This window comes from Musa acuminata, chromosome BXJ2-7 (genome assembly GCF_036884655.1).
Source record: "Musa acuminata AAA Group cultivar baxijiao chromosome BXJ2-7, Cavendish_Baxijiao_AAA, whole genome shotgun sequence".
In the NCBI taxonomy this organism is placed as follows: domain Eukaryota; kingdom Viridiplantae; phylum Streptophyta; class Magnoliopsida; order Zingiberales; family Musaceae; genus Musa; species Musa acuminata.
Genome location: NC_088344.1, coordinates 34661554 through 34684060, shown reverse-complemented (window position 1 = coordinate 34684060; position 22507 = coordinate 34661554). Strand labels below are relative to the sequence as shown.

Here is a 22507-nt window from a genome sequence, read left to right as displayed (position 1 = left end):
CCACTATTCTATTCCACTTGAATCTCAAACCTAGTTGGCAGATTCGACAAATGATTTCCTAATGATCCAACTACTGCAAATGGACAAGAGAGAATGGGTCGACCAACCCTACCTCGTGTCTATCGTCGTTCACTAAAGACATCCATGAGGCCTTTGATGGTAATATTGACTCACTAGAGCATATCATTATTTTTCGCACCCAACTATCATTATATGGTACTTCAGATGTCCTAATATGTCTTGTCTTCCCAACTATATTAAGAGGCTCGATACAAGAATGGTACACTTATCTTATGTCGCTCTCTATTAGTTCCTTTATTCAGTTTGTTAGGAAATTCGAGCTTCACTTCCTTGAGAATATATGTCTGAAGTCATCAACGATAATATTTATCGAACTTAGGTAAGGAGAGGAGGAGACACTCTTAGATTTCATCTCTCATTCACCAACTAGATTCGAGACATGCAAGATGTACATCCATCACTTGTCATACAAACCTTCATGATGGAACTGAAGCCCTCTCATCTTTTCTAGTTATTGGTAGAGAGACCATTAATGACAATACTTGAAGTACTCCAACGGGTCAATCAATATATTCCAGCAAAGATAATGGTCTAAAATAAAAGATACAAAAGGTCAAGATAAGATCAGCTACAATCCTCGTTGACCCCAAGGTCACCACAGCGAAGAAGAAGTGATTGACCCGAATTGCCTTGCTTGAGGTCAAGTTAACTCCCCTGAATATGATCAGAACTAAAGTCTTTTTATAGATAAAAGAAAATGGACTCTTAAGAGACCCTCAACCAATGAATATTCCGTTGGCAAAGAGAGAGATTCAAGTACTACTACTTATATTGAGATTATGGCCATGATATGGAAGATTGTCGTGATTTGAAGGAATATACTAAAGAACTCACTTGTCAGGGACACCCCGGAATATCATCATTGGTGGACCTACCTCGGGAGGAGATAACTTCTTGGGTCGTAAAGCTTATTCTCAAGTGACCATTGAAAAGCACCCACAAATGAGAGACAACATAGAAATAATCTTTAGGGAAGAAGAGATGAGGTACCTCAACCCAAACCATGATAATGTCTTAGCCATCTCCATGAAGATGATCAATGTTTGAGTGAAGATGGTCATGATTGATACAAGTAGCTTTGTTGATATCCTCTATTTTAACTCTTTCCAAATGCTCGAAATCTGGACTAACAACCTCACTTCTATTTTTTCTTCGCTAATGTGGTTCACTAATGACTCGATCTCTCCTCTTGGGATTATAAACTTGCATCTCACATTTGAGGATGAGCCATGCTCCAAAACGGTGATGGCCAGATTCATGATGATTGATATCCCCTCAGTATACAATGCAATCATAGGTCGACTCACACTAAACACATTGAGGGCGATGGTGTCGACCTATCATGTAGTGATGAAGTTCTCAACGAAGGTTAGCATTGGAGAGCTGAGAATATAATGAAGTTTCCAACGAAGATTATGCTATTTTAGATCATGTTAACACTATTAGATTATATGGTTCTATCTAATTATGTAAAATATATTATGAATATAATTAGATTCTAACTATGATTATTGAGATAGGATTCTTTATGAGATCACTTTGATGGAAGAGACTCTCCTAATTATTTCTCCTAGACCCTCTACTCTCGCTTATAAAAAGTAAAAATAGGACCTCCTATGAACTCAATATAGATATATAAATACGTGGATACATGATATCATTGAGAAATTATAAATCTTCTCTCATCTCCCTTTTAGTATGTGAACCACTCAATAAGAGAGAGATTATAAATTTTTTTTTTATCTTTCATTTATCTCTAAATATATTGCTCTTGGTAGTCTGGTAAAGAATCGGAAGATAGGAGAAAATGAGTCTAGTTTTTCTTATAGATCGATATCATTATAGCTTTCGGATTCAATGATGATGTACTCGCATATCAAATATATGCATCATAAATTTGATCCAGTGTTATTTGACTTCGGATTTTAATATTAAATTTTTTTACATAAAAATAGTATAAAAATAAATTTTATGCTGACACAAGTTATTTGATACTATTTCATAAGCTTTGATCATGTTGTTAGTGGATATGACTGTCTACTCTTTCAACGATAAGATAAGATTGATCTTTTGCCGACGTCTGAGATTAAGATTTAAGTTGACAAATAATTTTTTTTAATATTTAAAGATAAAAATTTTATATATTAATCTTATCCTGATCTTATATTTACGGGAGCCTCACGAAGTTGGCTTGAAATGCCAAGAGCCAAAGACAAGCTTGGCTCGTGGAGGAGATTTCTCTGAGACGGAAGAATGCGAAAGAGAAGTTTGTCGGCCGATGATTTGTGATGCTTTCCGGCTGCAGCAAGAGAACGAATGATGCTCCTCCTTCAATGTTTCCGTCTTGTCCATTGTTGCCTGTGTCACCAGATACAACTCTCTCTCTGTCTATCTCTATACGGATGATTCTTATCCCTACACTAGCCATCATTGATCAGACCAAGCATGTGACACAGGGGAGGCATGCATCGTCACCTGCAGCGCAGCAACGGGCATCTATGCAGCCTGACTACAACACCCAGAAGAGGTGAAGCAGCAAAGGTTTAACAGAGCCAAAGGGCTTTGTAGCTGTTAGATCTCGAGCTGATGCAGCTGGCCATATATGTATATATATATTTAGTATTAGCAATGCCCTGTTCACAGTTGGTTGGCATTGCGGCTGTGAATGATGGAAGGGTACTGTCTTCCATTGTCTCCCATCGCCCTCATGCAAGCTAATGACTCTCCTATTAATTTGAGGCTGTGAATGATAGAGTTGACCATTCTTAAAAAAAAAAAAACATATATTTCTTAAAAATATATTTTCGTTAAGATAGATTTTAGTTTATTGGTTCGAGACGGAGTTAATAGACTCAACATGAATATCGTTTTGATCCAAAGGGAATCGTGACTCTCGCATGTTGTGATTTCTATAGTTTTAATGTGATGTCACGGACTTAATTGGTTTTACCTAAGTCGTGCGGTACTTATGCATGTCCGTCTGCAAAGGTTAGCCTCCCCGAAACCTCTTATGGTCCGACTTACAAAAGATAAAATAGGTTAAAGAAAGCGCATCACTCGAGATCCATAAGCAAACCTTTCAGGAAACACTTCATAGACAATGTAAATTACAAACAGACTTTACAAGCTCTGAATTGTTACATAATAAAAGGTCAAAATGGTCCACTACAAATCGAATATCTCTCACAAGTGTTAACATGACACAACATTTATTTATAAGCCTAAGAAAGCCACCAAACCCAACTATTACATCAAACATCATATTTAGAACTTTGTCTGTGACATTCTCCCCCACTTATTCCTTCGACGTCCTCGTCGAAGCCTTTGCCAACACTGCAACTCCTCACCTTTGCTAAGTCTTCAATCGTTTACTCCAACTGCAATGTGTCTCTTGGCTCCCAACCGCTCTCCGCTGTTGTTTTTGAGTAGTCGAATCTTTGATCTGTCATGCTTCTTCAACTCGTCAATGACTCTGACTCTAGTGTGGGGTTGGCTGAGTTGTGTTGATCCCTGTTGGTTCCTACGGATCCTCCAGATGAAGGAAAAGACCATCCTTTCCATGCGCTAGTCTCTCAAATGCCTCATGCTACTTGAACTGGGTGGATGCTTGTTAGAGTTTTAACGAGCATCGCCTCGCAAACTTATGAAGTTTTGGGTCCTTCCTCCACAAAATTTTCCTATCAACTTTTCTTTCATTTAGTTATCACTTCCAAATAGATTCGCATCACTTCTACTTTTGATTGGCATTCTATTATGAAATGAAGCAGATAATCTACTCTCAGTAGCATTGATCACCATTGGTGAGGATTTGATAACTATTGTCCTATAATATCTTCAAAGGGTCTTTGAACCTGTGCAGAGCTCCTCTACTGGATGGATAAGAGAATTGGAGTACTCGGTTTCGCCCATTCTCTTAAGAGTTAATAAGGCAATGATTACTTGACTTCGCCCGCCTCCTCAAGGGTTGTACTACATGCATCGAGCTAGTTATTGACCTTCGCTTGCTCTTTGCTCATACTTATGAAGTACTCGAAGTGTTTGCACTCCTTGCATTGAGTTAGCTACTATGATTCACCTTCTCAATGCCATCGAACTTTGGAATACAGGAAGTTTTCACTCCAACTTGGAGTAAGTCTCTAATAGTTTTGGTCGCCTTTGGGATTGTACCATCTTCTCCATCAACCCGACCGCCTACTCCACTGAATAGCAAATGTACAGCACTGCGTACTGCCTGCTTCGTTCCTTGGTCGTGCACTCTTGCATGACCCAAAGTCTTTCATTTTCGGCTATTTTGATGAGAAACTCGTTGACACTAGTCTTATGAAGTTCCTTAGCCTCTGCTCTTTAGCCTTTTCTTGGTACTTAGAGTTTGCCTCTGCATGCTCTACCTCCTCAGCCCGTTTCACGACCAAGTGCTCTCCCTCCATGAGAGTAAGGGATCAATGACTTTCACGGAAGTCCCGCCTCTACAATACCATAGTGCTGCCATGCCCATGGCCCTACTATCCATCGCCTCGCATTTGCATCCCTTTTGTTTATGATCAGTAGATATGTCTATTCGGCACTCCTCCCAGTCCACCTCCATTCTAACTAATGCTTGATTTTGGGTAGCTAAGTTCCTCTGGACTAGTCGTCACTTCCTCGCACCTTTCGACCCCCTGCTTCAACACCTCTGTGTTCTCCAAGTAGCTCCCTTTGGTCGATGGAAAGACAAACTGCAACTCTCATGCATGGCCTCTGTCATCACGTTGTAGGGTTTGCACCGATTCTGTTCTCCTTAGTTTCCTTGGTAGTAACGTTCGCTTACTCGACCTTGTTCTTTGACTTGCCAGGCTCCCTTAAGCGAATATAGGTTCTGGAGCAGTCCAACTCTCCAACTGCTTTGATCATATCTCTGCATGATCAAGTCCCTCCCATGGGACTCACTAGTACTTGCATTCAAACTTTTCCCTCGGTAGAACACAACCCCCATATGCTGATAACCCAGGCTTTCATCCGATGCAAAATTCGATGCACGGATGGAAGACCCGCCTCTGCAGTACCATGACCTTCACTCCTTGAATCCAAAGCCCTTCTTGTCGTCGTGTTGTTCACTGAAGTGGAGCTTCCAATAGCTCCTGATCATACCTCCGTATGATATAGTCCCTCACGGGACTATATTCGTGTGTATCGCATTGCCACTAACTGTTCCACTACGATCTACTACACCATGTCACCTCTTGGTGACATCTCTATTGCATTCTGATCCTTATGGGATGAACTCGAATTGTGATCCCTCCATGTGTGGCCTCTACCAATACATTACAGGGTATCTTCCACCTTCGATTTTATTCGCTCCTTTGGCAATCGACTTTTATCCACCCACTCTTGGGTCACACCTAGATGAAGCACCGCTCTAGGACAGTCCGTTGCCTGGTAGCTCTCGAAGTCCACCGACTTCGCTGAAAATGGTGTGACATTGTCTGGATCCCGGGCCTCTACCCCTACCAGCACAATCTTCGCTGCGCATCGCTTCCTTCATGGTAACTTGAATGGCAACACTGTGGCATATTCTTCGAGAGTACTCGCCTCCGTGTCGTATTACCCCGTGTCAAGACATTCTGAACCCAACTTCGCCTCCGCAAGTTGAGTCGCCTTAATTCCTCCCTCAAATGTTTCTTCGAGATAAGATGCATGTGCCCAGAAGCTCCCTTCATCTTTGGCACCATGCAAGATGAGTCCGCTCTATCAGAATGAAGGACCCATTGAACAACATGATCCTGCAAGAGTTCATATCCTTGACTTCTATCTATGGAAAGCTTTGTGCCTCTACTTTATGTTCCATCTTCTATATCGGCTCCCTTCATGCAGCTTGGGTACTTCGCTAAGTTACACCCAAGTTACTCCGCTCCTCGTTTTGTATTGAGTTGACGGTGGCCCTCACGCCCACCATTCCACGGGTCAGCCCTCCATTGAGTCTGATTTTCATATCGACTCCAAGTGTGCCTTTATTTATGTTGCCTTGGGTCGCTCTCCCACTTGATCTGGCAATGCATCAACCAATGCATTCTCTCAAGCGAGATCATGCGATGACTCCTCGCTGCTCGCTCGGTTCATTGAGCTTCGTGGAGTTGTTATTTTTGAGGTACTCCTCCTGAACATGTACGGTCTGTTGCACATGATTCTCTCTCTAGAGAACCGGGACCTATCCCTCCTGGATATCTGTACCGTTGGAGCAACATTTCTCTTCGCTTCTTTTTCTCTGAACATTTCAGAGACCACCATTCCCTTTGACTACTCCGATTTACTGAACAAACTGTGCATTGTTCTGCCTTCTACAAACATACTTGCTAAATTACTACTCCACGTCAATACAGCCCTTGTTGCACCACTCAAGGCCTAGCAACATGTTGAACTTAATGCACACTTCAGCCTCCTACGAACGTATCCTTCCCATACTGAAAAGAAAGTTTTAATGCTTCATGGCGCCGAGTTTCAGTCACCTTGGGATGGCCATGAATATTCCATGGTCCATATACAAGCACTTGCATGAGTACCGAATTCTTCGAGTTATCAATTCCCCTCACCTCTGTGAGCTTTGCACAACTCTTTCGGTCGCTGAGCAACTCATTCCATCTTGTATGGTTTCATCCTTTACTAAGCGCCTCACTTGCCTTGAGTACCATCAAGTGTAATTATCAACGTCAAGTCGTAGCTCGAACTTAGTCATCCCAATCTTTGTGTGCTACGCATTCTTCCAAGCTTGCTTGTTCTCGTGGTGCCTCTTACGTGAAGGGTTGGATATTCCTCTGAATGCCAATCTCATATGCCTGCTCCTCCGGGCGACTCTCTTTTCCTATATCTTCATGCTCGTTTTCCCCCAAATGGTCGCGCGTGTGTTGACTGCCCTCACTGTAGCCCTGCTAGGTCCCTCACATTTATATGCCAAGTGTTTATATGAGTGCTTGTCCCGCTCTAATACAATCTATTATGGACTTAGACGATTTTGCCTAAGTCGTGCGGCACCTACGCGTATCCATCCGCAAAGGTCAGCCTCCCCGAAATCTCTCATGGTCCCTTAGGACCTATAAAAGAGAAAACGGGTTAGAGAAAGTGCCTCACTCGAGATCTACAATCAAACCTTTCATGAAACACTTCATAGACAATATAAATTACAAACAAACTTTACAAGCTCCGAACGATTATACAACAAAGGGTCAAAATTATCCACTACAAACCAAATATCTCTCACAAGTGTCCACATGACACAACATTTATTTACAAGCCTAAGAAGACCATCAAACCCAACTAAAATGGGGTTGTTAAGCCTTTCGAATGTTCTTTTACATGTTGTGTAAAGCATGAACAAACAGAAAGACACAGACATACATAAATATTACATCAAACATCATGTTGAGAACTTTACGTGTGACAATGAGTTATACGTAAGAAGATATTGGTTTGAACTCGACTAAATTTCTTTTGTCTTCTATCCGAAGGGATTTATTTGTCACATTTTATACAACTCTATTAGGAGCTTATGCATCACAATTACAGTATTTTTTATTTCAAAAATTAAACTAAATGCTCTTTAACTCCACTGAGCCAATCAATAGCTTCCAAATATGTGGTCATATGTTTATTTATATATAACAAAAAGTTCACCATGCTCATCTAATTGTTAACCTCAGGTTCCAAGCTTTGATACTATGCCCTTAACTCCACCTTTTGACAGCTCCAGGAAGAGACATCGCAACACACCATCACACTTCCTATTCGATCACATGAACTTGCTATCTGCGAAGAAGACAGTAAGGCATGCAGGGAAGCTACTACCTGTGGAGATGACACAGCACAGCAGCCAACATTTAATGGCTCGATTGGCTGTATGCAAAGTTCGGTTCTCGGAAGCCCCAAACCGCACCGAAATTAACGGGAAATAAGAGTGGGGAAGTCTTTCGAGTACGTAACAGCGATCACAACCGGACAAGAACCGAGTTTTCCGGGGAACTGTTGAAGACTATAAGTGCAATGATTGACTTGGAAGGAACGGATTGATTTCTTTTAAGTTTACACCCCATCGAATAGAGGACTTTCTGGCCATCTCTCTTTTTATTTTCCTTTCGGGTTTAATCGAACACCAACTTGTCGATCATATATCGTTTATTGTTTTAACCTTTCATGAGTAAAAATAAATGCTATGATAATCATTATTTTTGATCGATCGACAATCGATACGTGCGGTTCGATCAATTTTCTCATTAAATCGATAATTATATTTTTTTATTAAGAATCAAAACTTGAGCTCTTAAACTATATATATATGTGTATTTCTCATCTATAATAAAAAAATAAAACCAACTTAACTATCAAAAAGTTATTGTCAGAAGCATCTAAAACGAAAGATATTGAAAATATAAGTATTTTTTATCCTTAAATAGAATTTTATTCTCTTTCAAGTATGATGATACTTAAAAAAATAAATCAAATTAAGTTAATTTTATGCTGTCTAAAATTTGGCCTTTTAAGTCTCTATTTTAGAAATACTGAATTCTCCAGTTTGCATCTCTGCCTTTTGAATTAGAGAAGAAGTAATCCACCTTCTTCTACTATTAACAATGCTTAGGATCTGAGATGAGTAGATATTACTAAGGATTAGGGAGAATAAGTGTACTAATATAGGACTTGTGTAGAGGGAGAGAGAGAGAGAGAGAGAGGAATGGGTGGAAGCCCACCCTTTTCTTCCTTCCTTCCTTCCAAGTGAAACCAAATGGGGAATTGGCATACGGCCAACCTGCATGTGACTGTCCGCAGCAATCCCGAGGCTCTGCAAATAGAATAAGATGATGAAGATTAGCAGGTGAAAAAATAATGGAGAGATGCTGCTGGCTAGGTGACAGCAGCTTCACCATCTCAAAGTCCTGTAGTCCTCACATCCCACTAAACAAGTCCTCCTCCTTTTCTGCCCCTGCAGTCTACCATGGGGAAGAGGAGTATGAGTGAAGCAACTGTGTTTCCCGTTCTAACATCACCGAGCTCTGTGAAGTCACATCCTGTCTAACGGATGACTTGCTGTCTGCCATGGAAGACATCGAATTTACTTGGGAAGGAAACAAGGTTGATATAATTCAGAGCCTCAATGTGGTATCTGTATCCACATTGGGGAGAGAGAAATGTGCTGAGAACCAAAAGGAGATTTTTTTAGATGTCTGTCTCAACAATGAGTTAGTTGATGATGCTGAGGTCCACCCAACCCTGCAATGCTAATAATATGAAGGAGGATGATATCGCATAAACAATGAAGCAAAAGAATCTGACTTTTTTCCCTTCAAAACCTTCCCCTTCCCACCTTTTCTGCTTCTTCACAGCCCCTTCACATCCTTCCTCTTTAATGGCACAGAATCTGAGCTGATGCCCACAAGGATTTCCAGGGCCACAGCGAAGACAGTGGTTGCATTTGACGTCCATGGCTTGGCATCCATGGTGACACCGCCCCCTTCCTTCCTTACTTTCCTCCCCAAATAGCTCTGTCATACGTGACCTCACATTAAAGGTCAGCTCTGCAGCTCCTCCTTTCCCTTCTGTCCTCCACCTCTCCTCAGCTATTTAAAATCATCTCTTTTCCTCTTCTTTACCCAACTTTACTGTCCCCTCCTTCCCTTTCCCTTCGCTCCCTCTGCCTTTCTCCTTCCTTGTTCTTCTCTTTTCTCGGTGCTCCCGAAAGCTCCCTCCTTTTGCTACTGTTCCACTTCTTGCTGTGAGTTCGGTGCTGTTTCTTGCTTTCGAGCGCTCAGCCTTGTCAAAGCTGAGTTTTTTCGCTACTAGCATTGCTTCTGGCGGTGAATTCTCGTCGAAGTCTCCAAAACCCCGGTGAATTCTGTGGTCTTTCTTGCTTTTTGGTGCTCTGATCTAGAAAAAGGAGAGCTTTTTTTCAAGGAGAAGCAAACCTCGCCGGAGATGTATCGCGGACCGCCGGATCAACTGCCGTCGTGCCTCCTCGACCTGAACTGGGAGCAGACGATGGAGTCGACCGGCCATTTTGAGGCGTCGCTGAGCTCCGTTGATGGCATGGCCGTTCACAAGCTCGTGGGAAGATTGCCGCACTCCCATCACGTTGGTGTTCGTCTCAATTCCCCTCCGAGACCTAATCTGTCCATGGCGGGCCATTTCCTCCAGCCCCAGCAGGCCATGGGAGGACTGCCACCGTCGGGAACCCCGATGCTCCTGACACATTTGGATCAGTTCTCGGCTGACCTAGGGAGGTTCTCCAGCTTTGGCAGCCGGAATTATGGCCATCTCGCTACTCAATTTGGGTTTCTGGATACCGAAAAGCTGTCGAGAACGGCAAGCAGCCAATCTCTGCAGACGAGTAGACTCCCGATTGGAAGGGAGATCCCGGCACAGAATAGATTGCAGTTGGACGTGAACAATGGCGAATCGATGAACGCGAGAGAGGAATCCTCTGTATCTGATCCGGCCAGCCGAGAAGTAAGCTTAGGAGTTCCTGCTTGGAGCAGCGAAAAGAAACGGAAAGCTCCTCCGAAGGGCAAAGCCAAGGAGGTTGGTCTAGCGAATTCCGCCATGGATCCTCCTAAGGTAAGCAAACACCCTCCGATCGAGCCAAATTAGCTCTTTTCTGAATGGTAAACCTGCAAACAAAGATTTAGACTGTAATGTTGCAGGTGGCAGAGGAAGATGCGAAGAGATGTCGTTCCAACGAGAAGAACGGAAATGAAGATGATGCACTCAAACCAAAGGTGGAGCAGAATGATGGAAGCAGCAGCAATGGCAATGGTGGCCAGAAACAGGGCAGGAATGCTGCTGCCAAGTCCCCAGAGCCACCCAAGGATTTCATCCATGTCAGGGCAAGAAGGGGCCAAGCGACAGATAGCCACAGCCTTGCCGAGAGGGTATGAAATAAATGGCTGCCACTCCGATACCGAAATGTCAAAAGCACCAGCTTTCGTTCGTCAATGCTTTCTTTCTGTCATCTGCCAGGTGAGAAGAGAGAAGATAAGCCAGAGGATGAAGCTACTGCAAGATCTGGTCCCAGGATGCAACAAGGTATCATCGGCAATGAGCTTGGAAGGTTCAGTTTCCGAGGACTTTGATCTGAGTTTGAGATGTGCAGGTAACCGGAAAGGCGGTCATGCTCGATGAGATCATCAACTATGTGCAGTCATTGCAGCGCCAAGTTGAGGTACGATCATCACGGACAAAGGTATCAGTTCGTATCTGAGTTGCATCTGAGACTTGTTGCTCTTGCAGTTTCTTTCCATGAAGCTGGCCACAGTGAATCCACACTTGGACATCGACAGTTTGGCAAATCTCCTTCCTAAAGATGTAAGATGGAGAATTTTTCTTCTCTAATCTGTTCTTTGCTGGTCAATTTACTACCCTTTGAGATCTAAAAAAGCATGTAACATTCAGATGCATCAGACTTGTGTTTACGCACCACCACCATGTGTTGACCATTCTCAACAGGGAGCCTCTCTCCACTGTGTCTTGCCTGATGGCATGGAGACCCAAAGCGCAGTGAACCTGCTGGATTCCACGTTCCATCAAGGTCTCAGCACACACCAGCCTTTCCTTGATGGATTCGAGAGTGCATCGTCCCAGGTGAACATTTGCACAGAATGTTGAGTGACATGGGTGTGTGGTGAAGTTTCCTTGGTGTACTGTTCTGACATGAGGTGGCTGCTGAACTTTCAGCTGGGGACATTCTGGGAGGATGACCTCCAAAACATAACTCACATGGACATAGGACAAAACTAGGAGACTGCCATCTTCTCTCAGAGCTTTGGTTGGTAAGGTTACAGCACAAGGCTACTCTGTTACTGTCAACTTCCATGGGTGATCTTGGAAAACACTGATTCATTACTATTTGATACAGGTCCCCGGTCGACAGCTCAGGGAAGCGTTAGCCGTGAATCATTCGAGTTGATTTGTACATATAGGGACACCGAGGGAGGATCATGCGAGAAGCTTTGAGCTAACAATGTCCAGATCTAAGAAGATTGCCATTTGTATTCCAATTCATTTTAGGCCGAGGATTCTTTGGAGGCTGGTCGGTTGCCGATTGTATGATCTTTTTTTTTACTTTTAGTGTTCCTGAAGATGCTTCGAACTTTGTCGTGATTGTAAGATAATGAGCACAACAACAGATTTGACATCATGGTGCTGTTCTGCCAATTTCCATAACATTTCTTCTTACGCATGAAGAGTGTGGTAAAATGAAGAGCTGTTGGTGAATTGTTTTGCTGCATGATTGCTGAGAGAGGACCCATATGTCTTAGATAGATCGATTGATGATGGGGCATAAATGTGTGCCATATTATTCCCTGCAATTTGCAGATACAAATGGATGAGAATTTTTGACACTACCTGTGAGGCTAAATCAGCACATCTTCTCAAGCAGGCCATCATCAAATGCAAAATTACTTGCCTTCCTATCAACAACTCTCTTGGGCACCAAATCAAACTGTCCTTCACTTGTGTCACAGCAATCTCAATCCTTTTACCAGGTCAGGAAAGCAGAGGCTGACACAATCCAATGCCCATTAGGTCCTTTTGGTCTTGGGGAACCACATTCCTTCTAACTTTACAGGCAAAACTGATGTGGAGGAACACAATGTGTGTCCAGATGCGGGTGGAAAAGAAGAGTATATCCCCAGCTCTGTGTGCCCCTCAGTGTAAGAGCATCTGTTCTGAGGATAGGCTGCTGTGACAAATCCAGTCAGGTTCTGACAGGAACAATTCCAGGTTTCTTTAGATGCACTCATAAGGAAGCTTTCGTTGTCTGAAGGCATCTAAAGAAGAGCAGACATGGAAGGTGTCATGTCATTCCTCTATGCTGCCCCTTGATTCTGGCCAGCCATGTCTTGCACCTTTTCCCAATTTCTATCCTGTTCTTTTCCTCCTATTTGGAAGTGCAAGTTCATCAGTAGCACAAGATCAATTATGTCGAGGAAAAAAAGCTCACGTCCTCAACTGGATAGGTTCAGTCAGAACGAAAACACACACACTCTCTCTCTCTCTCTCCATGTCAAATCTTGAAACATAATTGGGACCACACTTTTTACTGGACAGACATCAAGAATTCAGAGTGCTTGAGGATGCTGAATCAGATGGTCCAAAGAAAAGATGAACTGCTAGGAGAAAGGAATCGATCCACCATGTTGTCATGCTTTTCATCACTTGGCATCAACATTCTCCTTTTTTTTCTTCCATGCTGCTTTACGTATTAGTCAAGTTCAAAAGGAAGAACAGAGGCTTCAACAAGAAATCATTAGTTTTAACTTCACTGCAACAGAATCCGGCAAGATCAAGATTGGCCATCACTCACATTCAATAGAAATCCTAAAGAACTGATATCAGACAGTGCCTTAACTTCTTCCATCAGAATTCATGGTCCATGATTGCCATGATATGAGTCCTCTTCTGTTGGGACACTGTGAAATGAGTGATGGGTGGGCTTTGCACATCATTAGCATTTTCTAGTTCAGCAGCAGACACAGGACACTGCCTCTTATCCACTTGAAGGCTTGTCTCCCCTTTTCTCATACAGAGCAGCAGGAAGGACCATGTTGGCATCATGGGTCGGCCACTCTTATCTGCAAGTGGATCCTACAGGCGAACTATTTACCTTCTCTCCTGCAGCCTTCTTCCCTTTTCATGCGTCTGATCCAAGAACCTGAACACTCAGATTTGTCAGACAACTGGCTTATGGCATCTTGGTTGGGTTTGGTGGCATTCTTTACACTTATCCTTACTAGCATTCATTTTAGGACTTGTTTGCTGCTCAATCTGAGAAGTGGACTCCATCTTTTGAATGGCTCCATAAGGCTGGTCATGAATGAATTGGTTCATCCTGTGGAGTGCATGCTATCAACTGAAGTGAACAATGGTGTCTTAGCTACATAAGAAGGTTGATAGGCATAACTAATTAAACATTCAAGAAAGAAGAGAGGAAAATAAGAGAGAGAGAGAGAAAGAGAGATCAGTGATGACACTAAATAAAATAATCATGCCTGTAGGGGAGAAAATATCACATACAGGGAGAGAAGAATACACTTATCAACTATGAGAATCCAGTATGGACAAAATAAATTGAGTCTGCAAGAGACTGATCAAACATCTTTTCTTCTTCTTCTTTTTTTCCCCTGTTTTCTTTGAATAAAAAGGTTTGCTTACCTTGCTGCCAGTGAAGTTAATTGTGTTTTCTTATGTCTTTGCACCAAAACTAAGGTTGGGCAGACTAATCTAGTTATTTTTGTTTTCATTAACCGAGATCGTCGTTCTAAGAACATACAGAATCGACCGGTCTCATGAAAAACATATGCTAAATCATGGTTTGTTTTCAGCTCAAATCCTACCTAGGGAAGGTGGCTGGCTACAAGAGGTGCAGATTAATCAGAGTTGTAAGATGATCAAAGGACATAATCTAGGAAAGTCGTCATCGACACTCAAGATTGAGACTAACACCCCATGATCTCCAAAACTGTGGTATCAAGAAAGCTTTATCAATCAAACTATGTATTGAGACATACTGGCAGAAATAAAACACGGATAAACTGAATCATATTACAGATGGTGAACAATAAAAACAGTGATTATTTTCTTCAACTCGAATGTTCTTTGTGTACTGCCAATGGTGCATTCTTGATGTTTGTTTACACTGCATGGTTCAGAGTAGAAAGCATTTCATGTTAAAGGTCCCAAGAAACTATGATATAGAACACTTGGGTACAGGCGGAAACTCGGACTCTATTCATTCGAAACACGATGGGACTTGCTTTGTAAAACACAACTCCCAAGAATTGAATTCTTGCAGTGCTTCTGTTCTCTCGACATTATCAGAATCGAAATACCACTGAACGTTATCGATTTGACGGATCCCCGATTCATGATCTCAGAACACTTCGGGTCGGATAACAACATGCTGCAACACAGTAAGTAAGAAAGCTACATTCCTCAGCCACAGGTCGAGACCATGTCCTCGAAGCTAAACCAGCAGGTTAAGCAAGAGGGAAGCATTACCTTGATCTGAGTCCTGTTGTAGGTGTAGGTGACATGAATGAGCTCATCCATGGCTTGGATCACCGCCGGGTACGAGAATTCCATCGAGCCCTCCTCCAGTGTCATCACTTCTTCCCAAGAATCACCATCATCCGCAGAAGATGCCACCTTAAGTATTCCTCTTGAATCCGTGTTGTAGACCACCAGCAGCCGGCCGTCGTTCATCTTTACTCCATCGATGCCTATGATGATCACCTTAAATCATCAGCCGTGACCTCAAGAATCTACTTCGGTTCACAAGTATGAATCTTACGGACCTGAATTTGGATTGGGGAGTTGAGTTGGCTTCGCGGAGCTCCAGCTTCGACCACCGTCGAAGGACTCTGCAAGATAGATCCTCCCTAAAGCCGACCGCATCAGCACACGCAAGTTTCTGTTCTTGGTCGGGTATGGGAAAGGTTGAATCACGCTGACCGATTCGTCTTCGACGAATATAGGCCCGTACTTGTTCCATGAACGGCCGGAATCTTCGGTAACCTTCAGTAACCATCGAGTGACTGATCAAGCTCTAGATATGATGTATGAGCACGACATTTCCAGCTGCCTACCTCGATCCATGCTCCCCAGGAGTTCCAGCTCTCGACCGAGGATCCACAGACCAGGCGACCACCATCTAACAAGATGGGCTGCAGCACAGATTGCATGCATCAAGCATTACTGTCCTCGCTGATTTCCGGAAAGAAAGAGGTGACAAGGTTTCGAGGTGACACATGCCTTGTTCTTGATGGGTCCAAGGATTCCAGGGGGAAGTTGCTCCCTTTCCTGCCAAGTAATGCCACCATCGAGTGATCGCTTCACGAAACCGCTCCAACTGCGTTGTGCAAGCAAATTGTAATTTGGCACCAACTTGCATTCACTCATCTAGCTTTCATTTCAAGAAAGGTATGGGTTGGGGACTTTTACTTCTGCACATCTGGTCCAATTCTATAGAAGAGAAGCAGCTCGTCGGATGGAAGCTTGAACAGAACAGGATTCCACATGGGAATGTCGGGTTCTTCATCGACTACAGATGGAGGACTCCAATGGCCATCCTACACACCGTATGTGCACTGACTGTAAATGATGATCTTAAAAGGAGACTTGCGCAATGAGGACGAAGACGATAGGTCAGCTGCATCTTACCTTGTATCTCTGCAACCAGATCTTGACGTCAGGGGCACCCTCAATCGAACCTCCAAAGTAGCCTACCAAGAAATGATCTTTCTCGATCTACACACATAAAACGCTGAAATGATCTTCAAAGAAACTCTTCCCGTGAAGCATAGAAAGGAAAGGTGCAGGCGGAAAGGGATTGCCTCGACGATGGTAGAAGCATGACAATTGTTGAAAGGAGCAGAATTCATGGTGAAGGTGAACTCCTCCTTCAATAGTTCCCATCTGCCGCCGATCCTGTCGCCTCCTTGCATGCTGTCATTGGAGCTCTCCATCGCTCTCGGAGAAGGAACTTGCTTTCTGTACCGTCCATCGCACTAGCAGGTCAAACATTCATGACGGAGTCGTGATGAGACGAAAAGGAAGGTCACCTGTAAGAGTTAAATCGGTCGTCGTCGATGTTGACGCCGGAGGACGGTGTCGAGATGCCGTATGCAAGGAGGAGGAGCGAGACCACTGCGATACTGGAGACCACCATCCACGAGAAACCCTTGGAGATCATCCAGACGCACCTCGCGCAGCTCCCACACCTGTCATCTGCGTCACAATACGCCGATCAAAATGCTGAATGTGACATGAAACCTGGCCGGAGGTCTCAATCATCCATCAACGGCAGCTGAATTGGAGGTGATCAAGTAGCAGACCGCATTCTGCTCAAGATCTCTTCTCGTGCTTCAGCTGACACACTCTGAGCTGTGAGCAATAGAAGAAGACGGTCAGTAGACTGTGATGCAACCTTGGAACTTTAAATCATAGGTTGGTGGTAAAGCAAGAGCCTCGTAGGCCATTTTTATATGATGAGATCTAGATTCGATTAAGTGCTTGAATCATAATCTAAGTCTCCAACTTTGGTCCAACGAGTACAGAAAAAGCAGCAAAAGATGCCCGGCAGTCACGGGAGTGTCAGGATTGTAATTTGTGATAAGTTTTGATCCATAAAACCACACAAGAAGAGATGATGCCAAACTCGTCCCAATCAAATTTGGCATCAGAATAAGACCTCCCACTCGTTCCATTCCACGCGTTCGGCTGCACTTAGCTCGTCGTACAGATTCGCGATGTCCGTCACTGGAGACATCACTTCAGCGAGAACTCGGAACACTCTCATGAGACGATGGATTCAGGTAACACATTCCCGTCTCTTCGAGTGGTGGTTTCCCGATCAACGTCAGTGAGATAAATTTAATTTTATTTATATATAATATTAGCACGATCTGAGTCCACTTGATGTTGATTTTTGGAATTTAAGGATTAATAAGAGGTTAAAAGGCGATAAGTAATTAGGGATTACTGGCGTGATTAGAGAGCATTCTAGAGTTTGGCTGGACTTTGAGAACTCTTTTATTCTTGTTTTTAGTCTTTACGTGAAATAGTATTGGCCGGTTGATAGTGACAACTCAAAATTAGAGAAAGTTACACAACCATTTGATTCCAATCATATCATGCCACGAAATAACACCATCATCTCCACCCTAAAGAAAAATTGATTTATAATTATTAAACCAAATATAATCAAGTGATTATATTTATTTATTTGGTTGGTTGGGACCGATTAAAGTAATAAGGATAAGACGGATGTGCTTCGACAGGGCCACCATTTCGAGCTTGAAGCTCGTCAAGCCACATGCGAATCTCATGAAGGAAGATATGGGATGATGTGTGAAGATAATCTTCACGGAGTCAAAGGTCAAACATTTCAATTCTTCCCATGATAACGAAGCTTATCTAACCAATCCCTTTAGCTGGAACTCGAGATTTCCAAGTGGCGTCCCCATGGTCGTATCTTCTGTTCATGACCAAGTCGATAATATTCTCATCTAATATTCGGATCATAGGAAGACTAAGCAGAGATGATCAGGCGAAAACAAAGGGAAGGTTGGAGGGTGCAAATCACATGACATGCCCAGCTCTCTCTCTCTCTCTCTCTCTCTCTCTCTCTCTCTCTCCTCATGATGGAGTACAATGGGTTGGGATTACTCAAAGCGCCCGTCCTTTGTCTCACCAGCTTGCCCCTGCTGCTCCGCCAAGAGCCACCCGCCCCCTCGCGCTTACACGTGTACGACGCATCCCGGCGCCCGAACTTGCCAAACGCGCGCGTGTCCGTCGCTAGCCGTCACGTGCATGAAGCACCGTGTGCCAAGCTTATGTCGCCACGTGGCATCCCCAATTTATGTCCCTGTTATTAGTAACAAAATTAAAAGCATTGCGAGGTGCGCCAATACATAGATTTAAGTGTTTTTCTATGTAAAATGTATAGTAATTCGATTTTTATGTTATTGTCTGGAGATCAGAACAGATGGAAAAGGCAATGGAGACTAGAAAAGTGACAGCATCTCCGAAGAATATTCCCACCGGCAGTCTGCGTCGAAGCGATCGGTTTGGAGTCCAGAACACGCCGGATTAGAACCAGGGGGAGCGCAATTCTTCTTGCACGCGATGTTCGTTTACCCGACTTTCCAACCTGCCTTTGATTGAGAAGAAGATGAGGGTCCCGCGTGGCCCCTACCAACTCCGAATCCCGTCTCCCCTTCCTATAAAAGGCCCACCTATCTCCTTCGTCCTCCTCCCTCCGCGTCTGTGACCCCTCCCGTGGAGTGCTAATCCTCTCTCTTCCCACTGCATTTTGGCGTGAAGAATCGAGAGATGGCGGTACAAATCCGGGCGAAGCGGGTCACCGGCCCACTCGACGACGAGGCGAGGGCGCGCCTCCGCGGCGACGACCCCGGCCGCGCCGCTAGCTGCGCCAGCAGCGGCAGCGATCACGGCGGCGCAACCTGCCTCTCCGGCCTCGTCCACGACTTCCTCGAGACCGGTGGTAACTACGACACGCCCTCCGCCGCTGCCGACGACGGGGGCAGTGGAGGATCCGACCGTGACGATAGCGTCGAGGGCGTCGACGCCGACGAGGACCGGGATCGGGTCGCCGCAGAGACCGTCTGTGAGCTGATGCGCGCTGTGGCCGAGTTGGACTCGTTTCGGGTACGGCTAGCCGCTGACGTATCCAGGGCGACTGAGGGTCTCGCCTGGCTGAGCTCGAGCTGCGGCGCCTCAGTCTTCAGGCGGACGGTGATGGCGCAACTGAGGGCGGCGGGCTACAATGCCGGGATCTGCAAGGCGAGGTGGGAAGCATCCGGGGGGCTTGCCGCCGGGAACCACGAGTACATCGACGTGGTAGCGGCGCGAGGAAATGGACACGGGCAGGGGAGGAGGTACATCGTGGACTTGGGCTTCGCCGCGGAGTTCGAGGTGGCGAGGGCGACAGAAGCATACAAGGGCGTGGTGGCGGCGGTGCCGCGGGTGGCGGTGGCGGGAGAGGAGGCGGTGCGGCAGGTGGTGCGGGCAGTGGCGGACGCGGCGAGGAGGTCGCTGCGGGCACAGGGTCTGCACGTGCCGCCGTGGCGCAAGAGCCGCTACATGCTCGCCAAGTGGCTAGGACCATACCGGCGAACCACCAACCCGTTGCCGGCCTCCCTCGTCGCCGCCGCCGCTGCCGCCGCTACCGTCCCAGAAGGCGACATCAAGTGCAGGGCGGTGAGGTTCGCGGCGACGGCTCGCCCGGCGACTCCTGCCGCGCGAACCCGTTGAGACGAAGGCTGCGGCGGCGGATAATAGTGACGAGTTTCTTCTTTTATTATTATTATTATTATTTTTCTTTTTTTGGCGCGTGTAATGTAAGAGATCTGGATTTGATACGCGGCGATCGACCATGTGGATGACGTGGCACGAGTGACGTGGGCCAAAGTCATATCGTGGTTGGCCACTTAGAAAGTGGGTCCCGCGAGTAAGGCGTTTGTGTGGATAACGATAAGGTCCAGTAGAGTTGAGATTTCCTCCAATATCAACTCTTTTTTATGTGACCTTTAAACCCAAAAAAAAGAAAAAGAAAAAAAAAGAGGAGATGATAGAAAAGAAAAGTTGACAGGGACAAACCACGCAGAAGATAGAACCACGGGCACCAGCAACCCAACATCACGCCCGTCGATTCCTGATCTGACGGCTAGTAATCTGCCACCACCCCAGCAACGTCTCTGTCAGGCATCTTCCGGTGGACGTGTCTCAGGGTCCCATGCGTATTCTTATCCGTCCGTCCGGCGTAAGTGCATCACGTGTTGCATCTGAGCAAATCCAGTGGAAGGGTGTCGCTCTGTCGGTCGCTCGATCTTCGAAAGGTATATCAATTGACAGAACGAGGTCGAACATTATCACGATTAAAATTAGAAGAAAATGATTCTGTAGCATTAATAAAAGACTCCATGCTTTCGGTGGAAGCATGCACAGATGTCGTCCACAGTGATCATCTCCGGTCAAGCCACGCTTCCAGATATCAACCATGCGAGGAGTAGGAAGAAGGGGAGGCTGCGAGCATATTCCAGAGGACCGTAAAACATGTTCGAACGTAGGAATAGAAAATGTGACCCTCACGAAACGATCTCTCTGTGATTGACTCCACAGCGTATTTATTTTAGAGTCGGGGAGGCACCCACAAGGACGCCTTTGTGACTTCTCGCCGCAGATATGGCCAACACAGCTCTCGTCTTCGCCCGTCCTGTGGCTTCTCTTGTGCCCTTTGGACTGCCTTGGGGCCAATACAAGAAGGGGAAAAGGACTCCCAATCTGGCACACAAAAGCGACGCTTGGATTACTGCTGGTTGGTGAGGACTGTCAGCTTGGAATTAGCTTGCATCCTTGAGTGCACTCTTCAACGTTCTACCTACTACGCAATTGCCCGAGCTTGCACTGACTGCACGCCTTCATCCCTTTCTCTGTGCGGGAAAGAACATTTCGATTTAGATAGAGATTTATTTGATTTAACGTTCAGTTGCAATATGCCATCGGAACTCCTCGTTTGAGTCGCAGCTAATGTTAAAACATTAATATTATTGTGTAACTTCATATTATAACCGAGGAGTTAACACGGTTTGATCCAGATATATGCGTAAAGTCGTCAAACGTGACTTCTTAGTTAGCATGAGTTAAGGCCAGATTGGAGTCAGTCCAAGGTAGATCAAGTTGGGTGCATTTTATAGCGCTTTGTCTTTCTACGTCAAGCTCCTAATTCTTACACATAAGTTGAGATCGAAAGTGAATTCTTCGACTTGATTCCTTCAAAACTTAAGTTAGTAAAAAAAAATTATACAAGTTTAGATATTCGAGGTCTTCTTTAGCCCATATGTCGACTTTTATATCCACAATCAAAGGTGATTGTATGAGGTCGTCAACATCTTAGGTGGCTGGTTTGTACGCCCTACAGGTGCTAACCAACCTGCTTAATCCTGCACTGCACGACATTGTTTTGTACTTCCCGAGCTATCTTGTACCATTTAGCATCGTCTCATACAACCTCGAGGTGATGTGGGCATAATAAACATACGATATGACTATCCCATACGAGTTTAAGGTGAAATGTTGATGCAGTGCATCACGTCAACTTGGAGGCATCACATTGACTTTGATGTGATGGTTGACTACGGGAGAGATGCCAGAATATATCCTATCAAATATTAATTTTACGTGATTCAAATTAATTCGTAGGTGGAAAGATTAAGCATTTAGTATGTTGTTGGCTTGGTCGTCACCGTCACTGATGTGATTCCTGGGGGAGCATTTTCTAGACCAAGCATGTACGTATCCTGCTGGAGATAAGATTTCAGGTGAGGGTTTATCGAGTAATTATGATATTAAGGAATCACATGTACGTATCCTGCCGGAGATAAGATTTCGGGTGAGGATTATCGACTATTATTTTGATGAAGCACATATATGCCTGTAGCATAGAATAATATTTCGCCAAACATTAGGTAAGTGATGCTACGTGACATGACGTGCATTAACCATATGTTGAAGGAGAGAATCATGGAGTTGTAAAAGGTGCAAGCAACTCAATAAGAAACCTTATCTTCCTCGTAGTACAAACGCTCGAGATCATGTGCTTGGTGCAGTCTTATCCGCGTGTGGTGGTCTGCCACCACAGCAACATGCATGACACATGACTGAACCTGGGATTGCGAGATGGGGAAATCGTGGACCCTCCAATTATGTACTTCGATAAGGACTACAACTCAGAACATATACCCATGACACATGGCATTGCATGATATGAACTCTAAAAGGATTTTACTACGCCTACTGTCAATCATACGGTGTCGAGAATTTACTTGGGTTCCTGACTCCACGCTCAAGCTCAACAACACCCACTCTCCTCCGCAGCCTCCGCTTC

At 44.6% G+C, this 22507-nt stretch overlaps 3 protein-coding genes across 8 annotated transcripts; 2 read left to right on the top strand and 1 right to left on the bottom strand.

The window, feature by feature from the left end:
- Positions 1 to 9235: 9235 nt before the first annotated feature.
- Positions 9236 to 12235, top strand: LOC135617780 (transcription factor bHLH77-like). Of its 4 annotated transcripts, none has more exons than XM_065118391.1 (8): positions 9236 to 10656; positions 10728 to 10970; positions 11059 to 11124; positions 11192 to 11260; positions 11329 to 11403; positions 11545 to 11679; positions 11773 to 11867; positions 11954 to 12235. In XM_065118391.1, exons 1-7 carry the CDS (start codon positions 10018 to 10020, stop codon positions 11833 to 11835), a joined length of 1290 nt encoding a protein of 429 aa, XP_064974463.1. In that variant the 5' UTR covers positions 9236 to 10017; the 3' UTR covers positions 11836 to 11867; positions 11954 to 12235. The 4 variants fall into 4 exon arrangements, with proteins under 4 accessions (XP_064974463.1, XP_064974461.1, XP_064974460.1 ...); XM_065118389.1 differs by having other exon boundaries at positions 9243 to 10656; positions 11491 to 11679; positions 11773 to 11863; XM_065118388.1 differs by having other exon boundaries at positions 9246 to 10656; positions 11491 to 11679.
- A 2383-nt stretch (positions 12236 to 14618) lies between these two features.
- On the bottom strand, positions 14619 to 17173 carry LOC135617781 (uncharacterized). Of its 3 annotated transcripts, XM_065118394.1 has the most exons (10): positions 16935 to 17110; positions 16662 to 16827; positions 16434 to 16590; positions 16261 to 16347; positions 16042 to 16169; positions 15853 to 15949; positions 15687 to 15764; positions 15396 to 15615; positions 15100 to 15320; positions 14619 to 15024 (listed from the first exon to the last, which is right to left on the bottom strand). In XM_065118394.1, the coding sequence occupies exons 2-10, from the start codon at positions 16790 to 16792 to the stop codon at positions 14827 to 14829; spliced, it is 1317 nt and encodes a 438-aa protein (XP_064974466.1). In that variant the 5' UTR covers positions 16793 to 16827; positions 16935 to 17110; the 3' UTR covers positions 14619 to 14826. The 3 variants fall into 3 exon arrangements, with proteins under 3 accessions (XP_064974466.1, XP_064974467.1, XP_064974465.1); XM_065118395.1 differs by having other exon boundaries at positions 14619 to 15001; positions 16662 to 17173; XM_065118393.1 differs by having other exon boundaries at positions 16662 to 17110.
- Positions 17174 to 18845: 1672 nt separating this feature from the next.
- LOC103992576 (uncharacterized) lies at positions 18846 to 20147 on the top strand. Its single transcript, XM_009412336.3, has one exon. It carries the CDS (start codon positions 18934 to 18936, stop codon positions 19873 to 19875), a length of 942 nt encoding a protein of 313 aa, XP_009410611.2. The 5' UTR covers positions 18846 to 18933; the 3' UTR covers positions 19876 to 20147.
- Positions 20148 to 22507: the final 2360 nt, after the last annotated feature.